Raw genomic sequence first — 18532 nt, 5'->3', positions numbered from 1 at the left:
CTTTATGCACTCGGAAATTTCATTACTCCTCTTTCCGTTCAAATATTATGTAAAATTTCGTGTTTTAGAAGCACAAAAACGCATATAGGGAATGGAACGGGCAGATCCCGTTTCTGGAATTGTCAATTATCAATATACCCGCGATTATGGCAATTATCGCGCAGACTGATTTTTTTCGAATACAAAAGGCGCACGTCGCGTTCCATCGGCGTCGCGTCCCCCTCCCGCCGTCTCGGCCAATCAGCGTCGCGCGTGCGACCGCCGCTCGTGCGCGCTCCCTCTCTTCGATTCGCGGCGCATCTATCTACGCCGACGCGTTTATGCCTCCCGCTGACAAGTGTGTGTAGCGACGGAGCAGTTGCTGCAATTGGCAGCGATGGACGCGCGAGTCAGTTCCGCCCTTCCGCCCCTGGTGTCGCGAGTTCTCGCGATCGTCTCTAATCGTGTCGTGTCTCTCGTGTGATCGCGCGACTTGACGGACATTTACCGTGTGAAATGTCATGACGCGACGACGACGGCGCACCAACATCGTCGTGTCCCCGGAGTGACGACTGCCCTGTCCGCCGCGGGTTTCCCGCGCACACGACGGCCGTCGGAGTCGAGCGGACAGTCGTCGATGAACGTTGACGGATCTCCCGTTTGTGAGAGCAAATCGTGGCGGTGATCCCTCACTGCGTCGCTTAAATGGTAAGCTCGCTCAGGGTCCCCCTTTGTTTCCCTCCCCGATATCATGTGCCATTGATATCGGACGCGAGCGTCCGCGGGCGATTGGGCGCGATACGTAATCGCGGGGAGGTGATTATCGCGACGATATCGGGTAGGCGTCGGAGCGATCAGAGATATATCATCGAAGTATCCGGGAGAAATCTGGAGAAACTCGCGTTTTCGGTCCGAATAGCTCTTCGGTCCGCAATTCATCATCCGAGCTTACAAAGCGAGTTTTACAAATTTCTTTATGGCAGGTTTTCCATGTTTCGCGTGGGTACGTTGCGTGCAGATCCCAATTGCCAATTCGCCAGGAATATACTTATATGGATTCTCTTAGCCTTAATGACTTACAAGAAAATAACGCAATAACGCTTGACGTACTTGGTTTTTTTTTGTGCCAAGACGCACGATTTTTTTTCAACTTACTAATTGCTGTTATATGCGAATGAGTTGGATAGTTGTGTTTGATGCAGCGTTTAGAAATACATATAAATACTATAATAATATTATGATTGTTTTTTCATAATTTGATTTCTCTGACATATTTTCTTTTTTTTTTGTTGTCTGTATAATTGAGTTTCTGTATACATATGTTTGTATGTATTTATAAAATGTAATTTTTTTTTGTTTAGAAAAGTAAAATCGTTAAACGCGAAACTTTTTTAAATTAGGTTATAAAAAAATTAATTTTTTCCTTTAGTTTTTAAATATAACTTGTGCAATATTTAAATAATTAAGAAATGCAATCAAACTGAAAGATGTTTATTTAAATATGGAATACATATGATATTTATTATTTAAATATGAAATAATTTTTATGTTATTGATAATATATAAAATTTAGAATAAATTTCAGGGAGAATTCTAATAAAATTGAAAAATTTTATTAAAATTGCTCTATAAATATCTGATATTGAAATATCTAATATAGATATCTGAAATATGTATACAATTATTAAAAAATAGTTTTAATATAGATTTTGTATAACTTATAATAATGACACTCTTCTATATTATTAATTAAAAAAATACAACAAACTCGAGAAAAAATAATAAGATTTATAATAAAATTAAATAAATGAATAATAAAAATATTAAAATATTAATATAAATATATTAATATTAAGAAGAAATATTAAAATTCTTCATGAATTTCTGTTGATTTTAATCTATTTTCTTAAAATATTTATTTATCTTAGGCTTTGCGTATTATGTCAGCGATAGTGCCGAATACACATAATGTGGTCGATCATGCGGCTGAAAAAGAAAAATTATTGGAAGACCTATTAGTGTCTGCAAAAGAATGTCATGTCAGATTTGGCGGACGTGCAGAATTAGCCACAGAATCAGAAGTGTGTGTAGCGAGGCTCTGCCATATATTTGAATTGATTTTTAGTCATGGACTGAAGACAAATTATATAGAAAAAATCAATTCAGCATTCAGGTAATGTTTATAATATAATAATGCGATTTATATGTATTTATCCTCTTTCTGTCATTTTCTCTGCATGATTTATATACAAGGTCATGAAACAGATCACATTGCTTTATCTACCACATGATTCATCAGCAAGATGATAAACACATGGATGACATTTTTCTATTGTGATTTTAATTTCTAGCATGCGTGTGAATAAATTTAAATTCAATGAATTATAATGAATAAATTTAAATACAAATAATTGTAATTATTTTAAATTGGAATAGATGATAAGAAAAGATATTTGTATTACATTAACAGAAATATTTTTGTTTATATTTGTTTTATAGACATGTATCTGATTTGGTTTCTGGTGGTAATACAAGACCTGGCAATGTAGTGGATATAGCATTCTGGCCATGCATAAAGGATCAACTTACTTGGCACGAGCAGGAACGTTTTAGTATGTTGAGAAAGGTTCAAACGGATTATGGCCGTGGCAGAGCATGGCTGAGGGCTGTCTTGAATGAAAGGTCTCTGGAACGGCACTTACATTCTATCATAAATCCTAACACACTTTCTCCTTTTTACGAGGAATGGGCCTTTTTACTTGATCAGGAAAAGAGTTCTGTGTTACCTAATGTAGCTGCAGGTACTTATTTTTAAATACTTTTTTTTTACTGAATCTCTATTGAAAAATATTTAGTTAATCTTATTCTACACGCATGTGTACATATTAGGTCTCGGTACAATTTTGTTTGCAATAAGAACAGACAATGAGGAACTTGATGACCTAAATGGAAAAGAAATAGACAGAAATAGATACGCGCAATCAGAGCCAATTATTTCTACAGTAATACCAGGTGTGTACTAAATATAGATATTAAAATGAGGTAAAATATTTCTCATATACGTTAAAAATTACAAAACTCAAAACTATTTTATTTATAACATTTTTATAATGATTATATATATAACGTCTTAAAATAAGTTTTATTGATTAAAATAATTATTTATTGATTTATTATTTATTGTTTAAAAATATAATCTCCAAATTTTTAATTAAGAATTTTAGATTTGTATTTATTTATTTAAAACAAAATTTAAATGCAAAGTTTAGCTTCTTATCTAAAAGAAAAAATTTTTAAATTATTGCAATTGTTATTAAGTTACTAATTATTATGTTAATTGTTTTAAATAGAATCTCTTCCGTCTGAACAAGAAAAGCGGAAAAAGAAAGTACAAACTCGTATAATTTCTTTTGATGACAATGAGGAAGAAGAACGCAAAGAGACTACAACTTCTATTAGCGCACCACCAACATGCTCTAGTTCTCCTGCGATAACGCCAACTAAAGATTCCACTTCCCCATGTTTATCAGATTGTCAACCTCAAGTAGATTCCAATGACACTGCAGCGATCAATACAAAACTTCCGGACTGGGAACAATGGTAGATACCTTTCACAATAACTAATGTTATAATAGATACAAAATATGATTTTTTTAAATCTTTTTTAAATATTTACAGTGAGTCTCTTGAAGAAGAGAAAATATTAACCCCTGTAATGGATACCGGAAATTTGGGCGGCCTTGTACCTGTTTCATCACTTGATCAAACGTTAGATGATATGTTAGTTACTCTGCCAAATTACTTAGACGTAAGTTTCCATTTTTAACTAATTTTAACAAACGTATTTAATTACATTTTTTATTAGTCAGGGTGGTTATTATCGGAAAAAACCGGGAAAACCTGAAATTTCATTTTTGCCCTTGAAAATTATAGATTTTCATGGAATTTTACTGATACTCAAAATTTTTTGAATTTTTAAAATTTAACTTTATCCCTTTAGAAAATAAACGTGGCCCCATATCGAAGGCCCCTGATATTGAAAGTTAATTTATTTTAAAATTGACATACTATATGAAGACTTCAATCTAAAATCGATAATCCGGAAATAATAAATCAGGCATTAAGAGTCTAATAACGCAGAACTTGGTGTGAAACAATTTAATCTTCATATGTAGTTACATCTCCATACAAAATTATGTTCGAAAAATTTTGTATGGAGATGTAACTGTTGTACATATGAGAAGATTAAATTGTTTCATGTATCAAGTTCTGTACGTTATTAGAATTCTTAGTGCATAGTTTATTTTAAAGCTATATTGAGAAATTCTCTAATCTTACCTGGAATTTTGAATAAAATTCCTGGAACATCTCGGAATTTTTAGGGAATTCTTTTACAAAATTTGAGTACTCACCCTGTTATTATAAACATTTGACAGTTGAAGCAGATTTGTCAATATATTGTAAATATTTATTAATATCAAAATATTAGCAGTAAGACAGTTAAGATAAAACATACAGGAGTATATATTTTTTTAATTATCTCCATTTAGGATTCATCAGAAGTAACAGAACCTGCACTGGAGGCAACAGAACCATTAGTTGGTTTAGATTTTCATATAGATCCCGAGAATTTAGATGTAGATACATTACGCGTGAGGCTTTTAGCTATGACGGAAGTGCTGGAACAAGCTAGGGAAGATGCTATAACAAGCAGATTGCAATTAGCTCGTTTCCAGAGGCAACATCAACATTATTTGGAAAGACATGAATTACAGTTGCAAACATTGAACAGGTAATTATGATTGTTTAATGTGATTAATTTATCAGCAATTATTTTGTTGATAAATAACATATATGTACCTATGTATACATATATGCAGAGTGAATCATATAATTTAATTTTATCCTAATTATTTCCGTAATAAAGATATTGATTTAAAGAGAGAGAAAGAGAGAAATTAATGAAAACATTATAATTAGTAGACTTATTTAAATTTAAATATTAATTTATCAAACAAAAGAAGAAAAATGTAATCAAAATTGAGTTATGTGATTCATTCTGTTTGTAGGTAGATATTAATACATAGTATAATTTATTTTGGCTTGCTTCTAATTATGCAGAGAAAATGAACTCTTACGGCAGCAATTGCGTAAGTATGTCACCGCTGTTCAGATGTTAAGACGAGATTCCAATTCCACGGTGTCCGAGGAAGAGCCATCGTTGGACTATCACAATGAGGCGCGACAATACGAAGAAAAGTTAATACAAGTCGCAGATATGCATGCTGAGTTAATGGAATTTAATGCTAGATTGACGATGCAATTGACAAATAGGTATGTATTAAGTAGAATTCCTCTAGCCGGATATTATTAATTGATGCCGAGATTGATCTGTGCTCAACATTTAGCTTTGGCCGCTCCTGTGGCACTCGAGCTGTCTTATCTATCTCAGGCCTGTCCAAATCTCGGCTCGCGAGTTGAAACGTTACCAACTCTACATCGTCTCGAGCGAGTGAAACAGAGAGTAAATAAACAAGGACAGGCGCTAGAGCTTTGTTTGGATTCGTAGCTCTGGCGTCCTTGTTTATTTACTCTCCGTCTCGCTCGCTCGAGACGAAGTAGAAGTGATAGCGTTTCAGCTCGCGAACCGAGATTTGGACAGACCTAGTCTATCTGTTACCAGAAGATCACTCTTACTAGAGGGATTCTAGTATTAAGCATGCAAAGTCACACATGAAAATTCGTGATGTCTATTCTATTCAAATTTTGTACAGGGATAGATTAGTAAAGATGCTGCAAACGGAATTGGAGTGTCTCCGAGGACCGTTAAATGAGGACGATATACCTGCGGAGCCACCGTGTCTTATTCATATATGGATTCCATCGGCATTTCTTACAGGACAATCATCTGACATCCATCACGTTTATCAAGTATGATCGTCTTTCGTGTTCGTATTAAAGTCTTTTCACCAAAATGATTCCTTAATTTATTTGTATATTCATTGTGTTAAACAGATCTACGTACGCATAAGAGACATAGAGTGGAATATTTACCGGCGGTATGCTCAATTTTATGCACTTTACAGAGAGCTAAAAAAACACGACACTATTGTCACAACTTTCGAATTTCCACCGAAGAAAACGATAGGAAATAAGGTAAGCTGTCGAAATATGTCAAAGTATAAACTCCTAATATGATAGCAAAAATATTTTAAATGTAGCAAGTGATTATTAATGATTTTTAGGATGCGAAATTTGTGGAAGAACGACGGCAAAAGCTGCAGCAATGGTTACGACGTATCGTCGGACGCGTAGCGCAGTGTTCACCTGTATTTGCATGTAGGCCAACCAGGCAGACGCTCGTGTCTCTGATGCCTTTCTTTGGGTAATTTACTCAATCTACAAGAATTACTTTCAATAAATCAGTGCTGTCCAATAGTGACACGAATAATTCATCTACTGGACAACACTGTCAACACGTGGATATATATCCACGCAAATCTAGCGCTAAGTATAACGATTTATATTTAGCGCTAAGTATAATTAAGTATGTGATTCGCGTTTATCTGAAAAATGATATATATCAGAATTTGTAACTTTTAATGCAAAGACGAATCGTGATTCAGATTATCAAAATTCTACCCTCTAAAAGATCATCTTTTTCAACATTTTTATATTTTGTTTTATATTTTTGCCAAAATATCACCATCAGTTTCTATTTTCAGTGATAATCCTAATGCTGAGGAATCGAGGAAGAATAATTCCGCAAGAAATACTTTCTCTTCCTCCCCTCAATATATGGGTTTATAATCATGACAATTTTTATAGACAATTTGTACATAATGAAACAGAAATCTTAATTTAATTGCGTCAGACAAGTATCTTGTTATATACAATATACACTGTTGACAATTAAGTAAATAAGCATCGTTGCGTGTATTTATGTAAATAAGAATATATCTACACATGCGTGACTATATATGATGTCCCAGCATGTGTATAAGGTTAATATGTAGCAAAAAAAAAGATTAAAAGCTGGTCTTTTCTATGCAGATAAGATTTCTATTTTTTTAATATTTTACTAAAAAAAATTTATCCCAATCTGAAATCCTATCAATTACAGAAAAAAGTTTAAAAATAATAAATTACGTTATTTTTGTTAAGTCCAACGCAATATCAGTAATATTTGATTTATGGAACCCACTATATAATTGGATATAATTAGATGTAAAGTATAAAATAATAAATTATGTTTGCTCAAACATAAATTTGAATTTACGTATAAAATATTTTAAAAGCGATTTAAAAAAATATATATATATATATACTAGTTGATTGAATATGAATTTATTCAGATATATATCATAATCGTTTTTTCCAATAAGAACGAAAGGAATAAGTAATAAATAATGTGAAATTATTTGTACGATTAAAAAAGATTAAATGAATTGTTATAACAAAGTATACGTATCGAATTACAAGAATCGTTTTCTAAAAAGTTTATTTACGTAAGGCGTCTTAATAGTAATATAAAAAGGTACATTTTTCCATTTATCCTTTATGACAAAAATAAAGGTGCATATTGTTATCGGAATAAGTACATATAATATTATGCCGGTAAATCAGAGTACAACTAATCGCGCATGTAAAAACATGAATTTTAACAACTTACACAAGATATTCTCACTATGGAGAGGTAAGATAATAAGAGGACTCATGAGATCAAGGATATCAATAAGTGTATCTCGAAATAAATCTGCGCAAAACGCAAGTAGCACTTTCGGCTCATTTAAACAACAATCCATTTTTTTTACAATATATTTGTACTAGGCAACACTTTGGCTGTGCTCACCTTTCCATATTGAGAGAAGTTCTTTCTTCCTTAATGGCATGGTACGCTCCGAGTTACAAATTACTTATTATTATTAACGCTTTTCTTTTTTTCTCTATGATCGACGAATAAAGATCAGTAATAATTAATAATTATATATCATTTTGTGAAGCCATCACGCAACAGTCGATGTGTTTATCTTAATGGCCAAACGAAATATCATGAGCTTAAATTACATTACATCACAATCGCAGGGTTACAATAATCATATTCATCAAAAGCATCATTATTAAATCATCCATGTCATTTTTCTCATATAGCTATTAAAAATGTTAGAATTAAACAAATTTTAATTTCAAATTAATCATGTAACTTACTAAGGTACTCAATATAGATATTAAAAAGCACAAAGTTTTATCTAATATTCGCAATATGCTAACTTTGTTTCTATATTTTTATACAATTCCTGAATATACATTTGTGATAATTGATCGAGAATATATTGAAATTTTATTAAAATTGCGAAAAGAGACATTTAATAAAGTATATTATATCGGATGAAGTAGTATCGTAATATTAAAATTTATTTGCAAGACTATAAGTCAATAAATCGTGATAACGAACAAGAATTAACAGATTGTTCCAGAATAATATATATCATAGTTTCTTGTTAAAAATTTAAATAAATTTTCTTCTTAATGTGAAAATGTGAAAGTAAAATTATTATTTAGCACCAATTACCATAGTATTTCAAAAATATATATACCGATTCTGGAACATCTTGTAAGCGAAAAGAATGAGTTATTAAGTGATAAGTAATTATTGCGAAAATATGAGCATATGAAATTATTTTTGTATATGTACACATTTATATGTGTATACACAATATGTACACATTGACCAACGTGCTGTCGTTGCTTCATCAATCAACTTTTCATTTAATTTTGCGAAAATATGTATCACTATGTTCTGTATCAGAAATGGTTAGTACAAGAAGCGTTAACTTATTATTTACATGCTCTATTTCTCTTCACTGACTAATTTTGATTTAGCCCTAGGACCAGCTAGAAACTAAACGAATTCCAACACCGTTCAATCGACGAGATAGAATAAAAAGCAATAGTGTATAATATAAGTAGCATTGTAAGATACTCTTCTAGATTGAGAATGCCTCTATCGAGTGTCACAACTAAGATTATAAGACAAACGATTATATATATATATATATGTTAATATTAAAAATTCAAATATGTTCGTATTTATAAAATCAAGTCGGCGAAATTACACAAATCATGTGATAAACGTAACGTTTATCAAAAAAACAAATCAATGTGATTACGTTAATCATGTCGATATAACGTATATAAATGTTAAAGAATAAAATAAAGTGTTCATTCACATATAAGCTTTGTTATTTTCAACTGAAAATGTCAAACTAACTTCAATCATTTTAGCAAATATATATGCACTATTCAATTAGTACAAATACATTGCTCGGTACATCGAAAAGTTTTATAAGACATATATTGTATTTACGCACATAAGTCAGGACAGTAGTCCTCGTAGAGTAAAAAAAAAAAACAATAAATAATGTTTTACATATTTATTATAAAACAGTGAATAAAAGTTGCATTTAATTTCAGCAGGTATATAAAACTTTTTTTTAAGATATTTTATACAACATACATGTTTTTATGTAGTGAAAAGTTTGTATAATTCTGAGCATCTTACAAATTACAATATAACAATCATCTTCGTTCTTTTTTTTTGTGCAAAATACTGCAACGATACATCTGTAGACTGTCCTAGGGTTAAATGAACTTTTAATTGACATAATCGTTTTGCCGTTTCTGAAGCCTGCTCAGATTTAGATATGTAGAGAGAATGTACCGAACAATAGTGACGTAAAGAGATTATTTAATAAATTACAAGAGTATACATTTATACTCGTTCTCATAGGTAATCGGTATGATTTGAGCCTAATTTATTTAACTTTAGATTCTTTTTCTTTTTATCCGAATAACAGGTAATATTCTCAGTTCCAGCAGTCTTCATTACGCGTTACTCTGCTTACGGAATTGACAACAAAAGCTAACAATAATGATAACACATTATGCAAGTACACGAAGGTTAAAGAGTGGAGCCTTTTTCGATAGAGTGTACGGTGAAAATAACGAGGCTAGCGTTCGCTGAAATCACTTCACTTTTTCATCTACTGCTCATTATTAAAAAGTACGAAAACCTGTTCTTTCATTTTATTCATTAACGTTAATTATACATTATCGTGTTACGTCGGAATCATTCTCCGTTCGTGGTGCGAAGCGCAGACTGAAGTACGTAATTTGAATACGCCTTCCTTTTTTTTTTCCTTCAAAAGTTGCTTCACACTCATTGTCAGATTAGTTACGACAAAGTGGTGATACGAGGTGGTGTCGTTAGATCTGTAGCAAAATAAATAAAAACGAAGTTCTCCTTAAAAACTAGTAAATACTACAGTATCTTTGTATTGTATTACACTTCAACTAGCCAGTGCATTTTTTTTGTGTATCCTGACTCTCTGATTAACCTTCCTGTCTATGTAGCACACCTTACCACGCATTCTAAGGCATGAACTTCCTAGTGAGCTGGATAAGAGAGAGCATAGACCAGTGTGCCAGGTACTTATGTGTTAACATTTCTTTTTCTTTTTCCTTCACTGTTGTAGCTAGATATACATTACATTATTAGAAAGTATATTACTATCGTATTTAAAAAACCGTTCCTTCTCTCTGCTCTTGACTTTACACTCTATCAAGATTCTTATTTTCCGACAGACAGTAACTATAAAAACCGTATGCAAAAACTTTTCGTATTAGAAAGCAAAAAAAAATGAACTTGAACTTCTTGAGTGGCTATGTCTGCGTATACTAAACAATAATTTAACCCGTCCCACGAATAACTTTCAACTTCTTTTTCTCTCACGTTTATATCTCATGTAATAATCTATTCTTTTTTTAAATTTCTGTTAATAATGCGATAAATGTTCAACAACAATTGAAGCAACAAACGGAAAGCAACCGTTTCCTTTTCTACCTGAATGACTAATTATTTAATCTAATATAATGTAAAGTTAGATATAACAAAAACTGATAATCGGACTGCGTTTGAGCAAATACTTTACTACTGAAATTGTTTTGTTAATCGATCCCTATTCAAAGTTATTCGTGTGAATGGCTTAATCAGGATTTCGATATTACAACACACGCATACGATCGTTTGTATAGGACGTGGGTTATATGTTTTCAGCATAGTCATCCACATCTATACAAATACACGCACACCTATCTTCCGTGCCAGATTAGGGACCCGTTTTCACTCACACCTGATACCATAGCGAAAGCACATGTCGTCAGTCAATATTTATACTATTATCACTCGTCGTTTCCATCAGTACATATTCATTCTTATGTTTCGTTCTATCATACATTCATCAATCTGTTACTGTATGTTGTATTGATTGTACAAATTCAGATTGTAATTTAATGTTGTAGGATAAATCAAAAGCATTTGTAATTATATTGTATTGTCACAAGATAGAATAGAAGAATGAAACATTATTAATTTCAAATATAAAGTGAAATACTTCCAAATATTGAATTTTCAATTTCAATATGTTTCAAAATTTGGAGTTTACTTAATTATGTTTGTCAAAAATAAATTCCATGAACGTATTTATATGCAGCTCCAAATTTTCACGACAGTCGCGATCGCTCGTATCTATCTCATATCTCGAAAACAATCTCGGTTTTCGTAAAGCCACTTCTATAAGAACAAAGACACGCGCACGCACGCATACACACAGAGGGATACATTATTTTTTTAGCTCCTTGTACAATAATAGTTTGAGAATATTTTTAGCATACAAGTAATAATACAAAACGATACAAAATTCTAACAAGTGATTCATCTCTGTCATCATGTAATTGAGTTACTTCAAAGCAATGAAGATCTAATAAAACATAGAGACAAGCAGCAATGTATATATACATATGCGTACATATGCATATATATATATTGTGAACACGTGTGCTCTCTTCCTTGTATTTTTCGTAGAATTTTGTTTATTCCAACAATGAAATTTAATACCTTTTCTCATCTTGAATATTTATTTCGTGTATACAAAACTAAAGTCGTTTTTAGCACATTTTAGCACTAAATTTAGAATACACAATTTCATTAGTCTTTTTTCCCTGTAGAACACAATGTTCATTCCTAAACCTTTTGTCGTTTCTTTTCTTTTTTGTTTCTTTTTTTCTTTTAGTTATCACAAATTATTGTTCCTCGTATTTTATTATTGTTTCGACCATCATAACGGAGCTCGAATGCCTTCCAATACTCTTCTCTTTCTTTTATCGATGCATCTGCAACTTCTTTTTTAATTACACAATCCACGATGTCCGCACGATGTTTCGCACGGGGCGCACTGGGAACAGGCTGTTCTGTTTTTTTTCTTTTGTTCGGTAACTTTTCTTTGTCGTTATATGCCTTTATCTCGAAGTAAATCACTTTCTACCCACAAGGTCGTTAAAAAAAAATATATATATGTATATATACTAATCGAGCTTATAAGTGTAACACCGCAAGGTAAAGAGTGGGACTATGGATTTGGAGGAGGTGTGGTCGGTGTTGTATGCGCGGAGGGTGATGCACTGGCGACCATTGTCGGACTGGCCGGCTGTTGCAATGGCAGGAACGCTGATCCCAAGCTGGGTTTCAACTGGAATGCTGGAACGCACGGCTTTGGGCAATAGTCTAGTTTGCTCAAATCTATCATGGGCCGCCTATGCACATGAAAACATTAAAAAAAATCGTTATTCAAATCGTTGTTTACTCTGTAGAAGATGATATCGTAGGCAAAGAGTTATCTCTGCATTACCTCGCATCTTCCACAAATTTGAGGTTGACTTTCTCACAGCCATCGGGCGGTTCCCTCGCGAGGAACCTGTTAATGTGAGGAGAAGTGCCGAGACGTCCTTCTCTATCTTGTTCAGGAGTTGAACCACGGCTTCCACCTACAAATCAAAGAAGAGCGTTCAAATCATATCATCGTAGGAAACGTAACTCGTAGAGCGTGTTTTTTATGTTGGTCAAAAAATATGTAACAAAAATTCATGCCACTCACTATTTCAATAATGATTACTTGCTCATGTATGTGTATAAAGAGTAGGAATAGATTTATGTAAAACAAGTTGTCTTTGTGTACGTTCATTTTATAATAAAAATAAATAGATAAATTATCTCTTCATACATGCTACATTTAATAAAAATAAAAAGGAAGAAAACGTGTGCACATATATTAGACATTAATTTGATTTAATATTCTTGCTTTCTCATGGTGCTAAAAAAAAAATAAAATAAATATTAGTATCTGTTCGAAAATATATTAAATTAAAATCGCAATTATCGTGTAATGTTCCTCTTCAAATTTGCATGTAGTATGTAATATGTACGTTTATGTTGATAGTAAGATTTACAACTACAAAGGAAATATCTGATTATAAAGAATAAATAAGTATACAAAACATTCATAAATAACAGTAAATCATGCAACTAATTTCAGGTATGTGCTTTTTTTAAATGATTTTGTTTAAAAATATCTGGTTTACCTATTGTGTATTATTATAAACTGTGCCATCTAATGATATGCATGTTATTGATGGTAAAAAAAATTAATAAAATCTTGAATAGAAATTCGATCGTAATCGAAATTAATATGATTGTAAAAATCATGACTACAAATTTGTTTGTAAATAAAATGTTTTTTTTTTTATAGGATTAAATTCTACAAGATTTAAATTTTACGTATAACTCGATGGCCAACTTTTAGAAATAGATAACACCATGCATATAAAACGGATATTTTTAATAGATTTTAGCAAAAATATAATTATATTTATTTTTATATATATACATATATATATACACATATATAAAATGTGTATATATATAATATATATTTATACACATATGTAGATAAATATAGGTCATTCAGAGTGTGTAATATCAATAACCACAAATCGAGGGAAAGACAAACAAATTTGTTAAATGAGATCTGTGAAAACGAAAAATCAAATCTTTCCGCAAATGTGCTCCAACCTTGTAAGAGATCGCTAGGTGGACGGGATGCATCCATAACACCAGGAATCAGCGGAGACTCAGAATTCCTAGATGGAGGGCCTGTCTCAACAGGCACACACCTTTAGTTAGTGTGTTATTTATATTGTTGCATTTAGCCAGAAAGAATACATGTAACATGTGTATACAAACTGGCTATAATCGCTTGATTAGCGACAATTGGAAAAGTATCATCATATACACACACAAAAATTAATTTAAAAACAGAATAAAATTTTATTACACGATATAAATTTTACGCGTTTCTTTAAACAAATTTTTGCATAAAGAAATTTTATTCTATGTTTCACATTTATCTTTTTTTATGTAAACTCATCCTTTTCCCATTATCGTTAAGAGATCCACTTTACGTATATAGAGTAAATATTTAATCTTAAAATAGCCTGATTTTTTTTTAGCTGTTACTCAATTATCTTTTGAAGAGCTCATTATACCATTAGTTGCAAATCTTTTTTGTAATTTGTAACAATCATCGTAATTGTACGCAATCACCGTGTATACCTGGAAATTAATTAAGCACAAAGACGTCATCACGTAATTTACCTGAAGAATAAGAACTGGAGGGAAGATCGGTAGCCGGTGTTTGTGTGTTGACACTCCGAGTAGCCCGCAATAAGTCTGCTAGAGGGGCGCGATGTCCTTCGGGTGTGATTTGCTCGCGATACCGTGCATACTGAAGACAGAAAAATTTCATGCTTATCATTGGAATCTCACATATAAAAGAAAAAATAAAAAAGAACGCAAGGAAAAATTCCGTTTCGCGAAAAATGTGTAGATTTGAAACTTTTATTTTATCGCACAAAATATTTTGCAATAATCAATGATGTAAATGTCCATTTTTCTAAACGTACAAATATTCAAAATAAAAGACACCGCACTTATAGATGCAAATATTCAATGCAAAAATAATCTTCAAAATAAAATATAATTTTAATGCATTTTTCTTAAAAGCAAGAATAAAAAAAGCAAGATTTCTGTCCTTTTCCAAATAATGTAACGATAAATTAATTCTTGTTCTATCTCATTAAAATAGCCAATTTTATACGTTACCTTGTCTTCTACTGGATGGTCTGCATCACTATTATTGGCTGTGTTTTTGAGCACGAGTCCTTCAATTTCTTGATTGAGTCCTTCGATAGACGAACGCATTGGAGGCCTTATTGGTTTCACCGGGATATTCATGGGACTTGCTTTTGTACTCAAGCTAAATTGATTGTCTACAAAGATAACTGGCATTAATGATAACACATGTCATCATTTAATTGCTTAATCTTGCGTAGAGAACAATAAGCTTTCGGAAAATTACTCACGCATGGATGTCTGTGAAGCAACTGTACTGGGCAAAAGTACTGAGTGGTCTCCAGGAAGTGGTGGGCCACCTGGCATTATTAGCCCGAATGCCGCTGTCCGCTCTCTACTGCTAGTACCTTCCTTATTTGTACGTTGTAATCTGCAATAAAAATACATTTAAAAAAATCGTATCAATATTCCGATAAACATACAGAACAAATAGAAGATGCAACAATATGAACACACATACCGATGCCTGAAGTAATTCTTCTCCAATTTCTCATCGGTGACAGCTTGTTCTGTGGGATGACGAGTATGCATTTTTCTTGGCTCATTGGAACATTCTTCCGTCTATAATAAAAATAAGAGACACACACACACACACACATGAATCAAAGTGAATGAATGCCAAATAAGTTTTGTGTGACCACAAACAATTGCATTGTTAATATTTTTATGTGTAAACGTTTTTAGAAACAAAATCTACTTGCCTGAGTAGATTTGTCCACCAGAAGACTGGAATGCATATAATAGGAGTCACGTGGCCATTGTCCCTTCAGATAGATGGTGTCTAGAGATGCGGTCCGTCGAATGCTCTGGCTTCCACTTAAGCTATCGCTACAGCGGCCGCTCAGTGTTTTTGATTTGGCTGTAAAATATAATAATATTCGATTAAGAAAGAAGGATAACTTAGAGATCCAATCTGAAATTAGTAAATTGTAAGATTAAAGATATGTATACACATATGCACCAGACCGAACTATAAGCATTATTTTCGGTTGCTGGAACAACTAAAAAGTGTATTTGCAAAATAAAATAATAAGAAAACATAGACATAAAAATAACAAATAAGTACATAGTGTAACCGAACTAAAAATGTCTCTTCGGTTACTGTAATTGCGATTAGTATGCGGCAATGCAGAAATAAATTACTTGGGTTTCTCAACAGTTTTTATTCTTCAAAATAACTGAGAAATGTGTACAATTGAGAGAAATCAAAACATAATCTATAAACTGCACGGAGTTATAAACATATGTTATGATATAGTAAATGCATATTAATAAAAATAAAAAATTAGATACTTACCAAATAACAAATAAACAAATATGGAATTCAATGTATGAAAAAAAAAACATTTTCTTCATTTTGTAAATTGAGTTCAACAATAATAAAGAAAATATAGAAAACTTTTGTGCTCCTAAGTCATAAACGCGGCTTACAAGCCATTCTCTTCTTTTTTCATTTTTCTATTCTGCATTGCAAATAATGAAAAGGAGAGAACCTTGTGTCAAATTGTAAACAATTTGAGGCTCCGAGGTATTTCTATCCGACAAAACATCTCCCACTTGCGGTATATAAACGCAATAAACAGCTTACGTACCTTGGACCGAGTGGTAACGCAAGACGCATTCTTAGGAAAAAAAAAAAATGCTCGTTTAACAAATATTAACTTTGCACAGAGCACTCCACAATTTATGCATACCTCTTCGCTGGACCAGAATCTCCAGTGATTATACATATACTTTTCGAAAAACAAGTGACAAGTACCGTAAGTGGTCCCTTCGAGCTTCGGAGTCATCATCGCTCGTCCCAGCGATAAACGACTCCCAGCGTGCTCGAGGGGTCACGCGCGCGAATACGTGTTCCTCGAGTAAAACGTGCTCCACGAGCACAAAGAACAGGCCCGCGGAAGACAGGGGGGTGGTGGGGTGGGGGTGGGAAGGGGGCAGGAGGAACGGGAGAGGGGGGAGGGGGAATCTCGTACCTTTGTAGGACAGGGATCCGGGGCTCCGCTGTCCCGAGGAAGACGACGTCTCCGGCGAGATGCGCGCCCGCCAGACGGCCGCGTTCGTCGGCGAGACGGTGGGACTGTTGCTGTTGCTCTTGCGAAGACTGCTGCTCTGCCGACCCTGCCTCATGAGCGAGCTCACGGGCAGGGTGGCGCGCATCGGGCCCTGCTTCGAGCATGGCGAGGACTTTCGCATACGCTGCGAGCTCGACATCTTCCCCTCACTTTCGCGGAGCGGCGGCGGTGGCAGCGACGACGACGGCGGCGGCGGCGGCGGCGGCGGCGGCGGCGGCGGCGGTAGCGGTGGCGGTGGCGGCAGCGACGGCGTCGGCGACGACGGCGACGGCGACGACGGTGGCGATTCGCGGATCCGCGCGCGCGGACCGAAGCGGACGCGCACCTGGCGGCTTCCTCCTTGGCTGGCGGCCGCTCTTTCTCTCAGGGCGCGGGAGCTCCTGACGAGTCGCGCGCGCAACCGATTACGACTACGGGCTGGCTCGAGGGACGCCTGGCGCGTCCCGACGTGGAGGCACTCGTGCGCTTAAGCGCTACCACCGGGAGGGTGGATTTTCCGCGCGACGGCCGGAGGTACACCCGAGCGACAGGTCGACGGCGACGGCGACGGCGACGGCGGCAACGGCGGCGCGACGACAATGCCCTACGCGTCTTGTCATTTGCAATGTTCTACTGCTGCTTGCTGCTGAGTGCTGGCTCGGCACGCGCGTCACGTGACCGCCCGTACTCGCTGGCCATTGGTGGCGCGGCGCCCGCGGAGCGTTGTACTACGCGAGGACGTGCGGCACACCGCGTTCCATTCACTACCACCGTAGCGGCCAGCACCGTGGCGAGTGTGGTAGCTAGCGTCCTATCGCCGTCTCGCTCCCTCGCCCGCGAAACCGCCCGTCTCTCTCGCGCGCTCAGGGACGTCAGGCTCCTACGCGCCTAGCCGGGCACCTTGCGGCCGCGTGATACTCGGAGCAGTCTTTTTAAGACGGCGCGTAGCGTGGCGTAGCGTGACGATTACGGTCACACACACACACACACACACACACACACACACTTCGGCCAAACTCCAATTAACTTACCTAATCGCCGATTAATTTCACTGATTTGAATTGCTCGCGACATTTCTATACAATTCGCTGTCCTTGATTTCTAATCTCTTTCAAACAAGAAAAATTAATTTTATTCACGCTAACAAATTATTAGATATTATTTGACAAGTTAATCGCCGATTTAAATCACTTCGATTGGTCGAAGTCATCCTTAAGACTTGGAAAGATTTGTAATTTGAAATATATCGCGGTTCAACATCATTTTTAAACAAGAAATGAAATACCTCTCTTTAATTCCTACAATTTTATTATTTATTATTTCGATTGTAACAATATGCTTAAATAATAAAATAATTAAATATTCAACAATTTACAGCTAGGCATTTAAAAATCGTGTGATGCTGGATTTCATT

The 18532-nt window shown here is 34.6% G+C and overlaps 2 protein-coding genes across 4 annotated transcripts; one reads left to right on the top strand and one right to left on the bottom strand.

Annotated features, from left to right (window-relative positions):
• Nucleotides 1-338: 338 nt before the first annotated feature.
• Nucleotides 339-7036, top strand: LOC105459393 (sorting nexin-29). Its single transcript, XM_011705363.1, has 12 exons — nucleotides 339-687; nucleotides 1908-2152; nucleotides 2479-2780; nucleotides 2869-2991; nucleotides 3330-3579; nucleotides 3658-3787; nucleotides 4530-4771; nucleotides 5101-5313; nucleotides 5754-5910; nucleotides 5995-6135; nucleotides 6225-6364; nucleotides 6705-7036. Exons 1-12 carry the CDS (start codon nucleotides 685-687, stop codon nucleotides 6787-6789), a joined length of 2031 nt encoding a protein of 676 aa, XP_011703665.1. The 5' UTR covers nucleotides 339-684; the 3' UTR covers nucleotides 6790-7036.
• A 1177-nt stretch (nucleotides 7037-8213) lies between these two features.
• On the bottom strand, nucleotides 8214-17280 carry LOC105459377 (protein FAM117B-like). Of its 3 annotated transcripts, none has more exons than XM_011705334.1 (9): nucleotides 17041-17280; nucleotides 15766-15923; nucleotides 15525-15625; nucleotides 15295-15434; nucleotides 15035-15201; nucleotides 14528-14657; nucleotides 13946-14026; nucleotides 12726-12861; nucleotides 8214-12630 (listed from the first exon to the last, which is right to left on the bottom strand). In XM_011705334.1, exons 1-9 carry the CDS (start codon nucleotides 17276-17278, stop codon nucleotides 12447-12449), a joined length of 1335 nt encoding a protein of 444 aa, XP_011703636.1. In that variant the 5' UTR covers nucleotides 17279-17280; the 3' UTR covers nucleotides 8214-12446. The 3 variants fall into 3 exon arrangements, with proteins under 3 accessions (XP_011703636.1, XP_011703652.1, XP_011703644.1); XM_011705350.1 differs by lacking the exon at nucleotides 17041-17280 and adding an exon at nucleotides 16824-16929 and having other exon boundaries at nucleotides 15035-15213; XM_011705342.1 differs by lacking the exon at nucleotides 13946-14026 and having other exon boundaries at nucleotides 15035-15213.
• Between the last annotated feature and the right edge of the window lie 1252 nt (nucleotides 17281-18532).

Source organism: Wasmannia auropunctata, unplaced genomic scaffold, assembly GCF_000956235.1.
Source record: "Wasmannia auropunctata unplaced genomic scaffold, wasmannia.A_1.0 LD336101.1, whole genome shotgun sequence".
NCBI lineage: Eukaryota > Metazoa > Arthropoda > Insecta > Hymenoptera > Formicidae > Wasmannia > Wasmannia auropunctata.
This window is presented reverse-complemented; position numbering and strand designations above follow the sequence as displayed.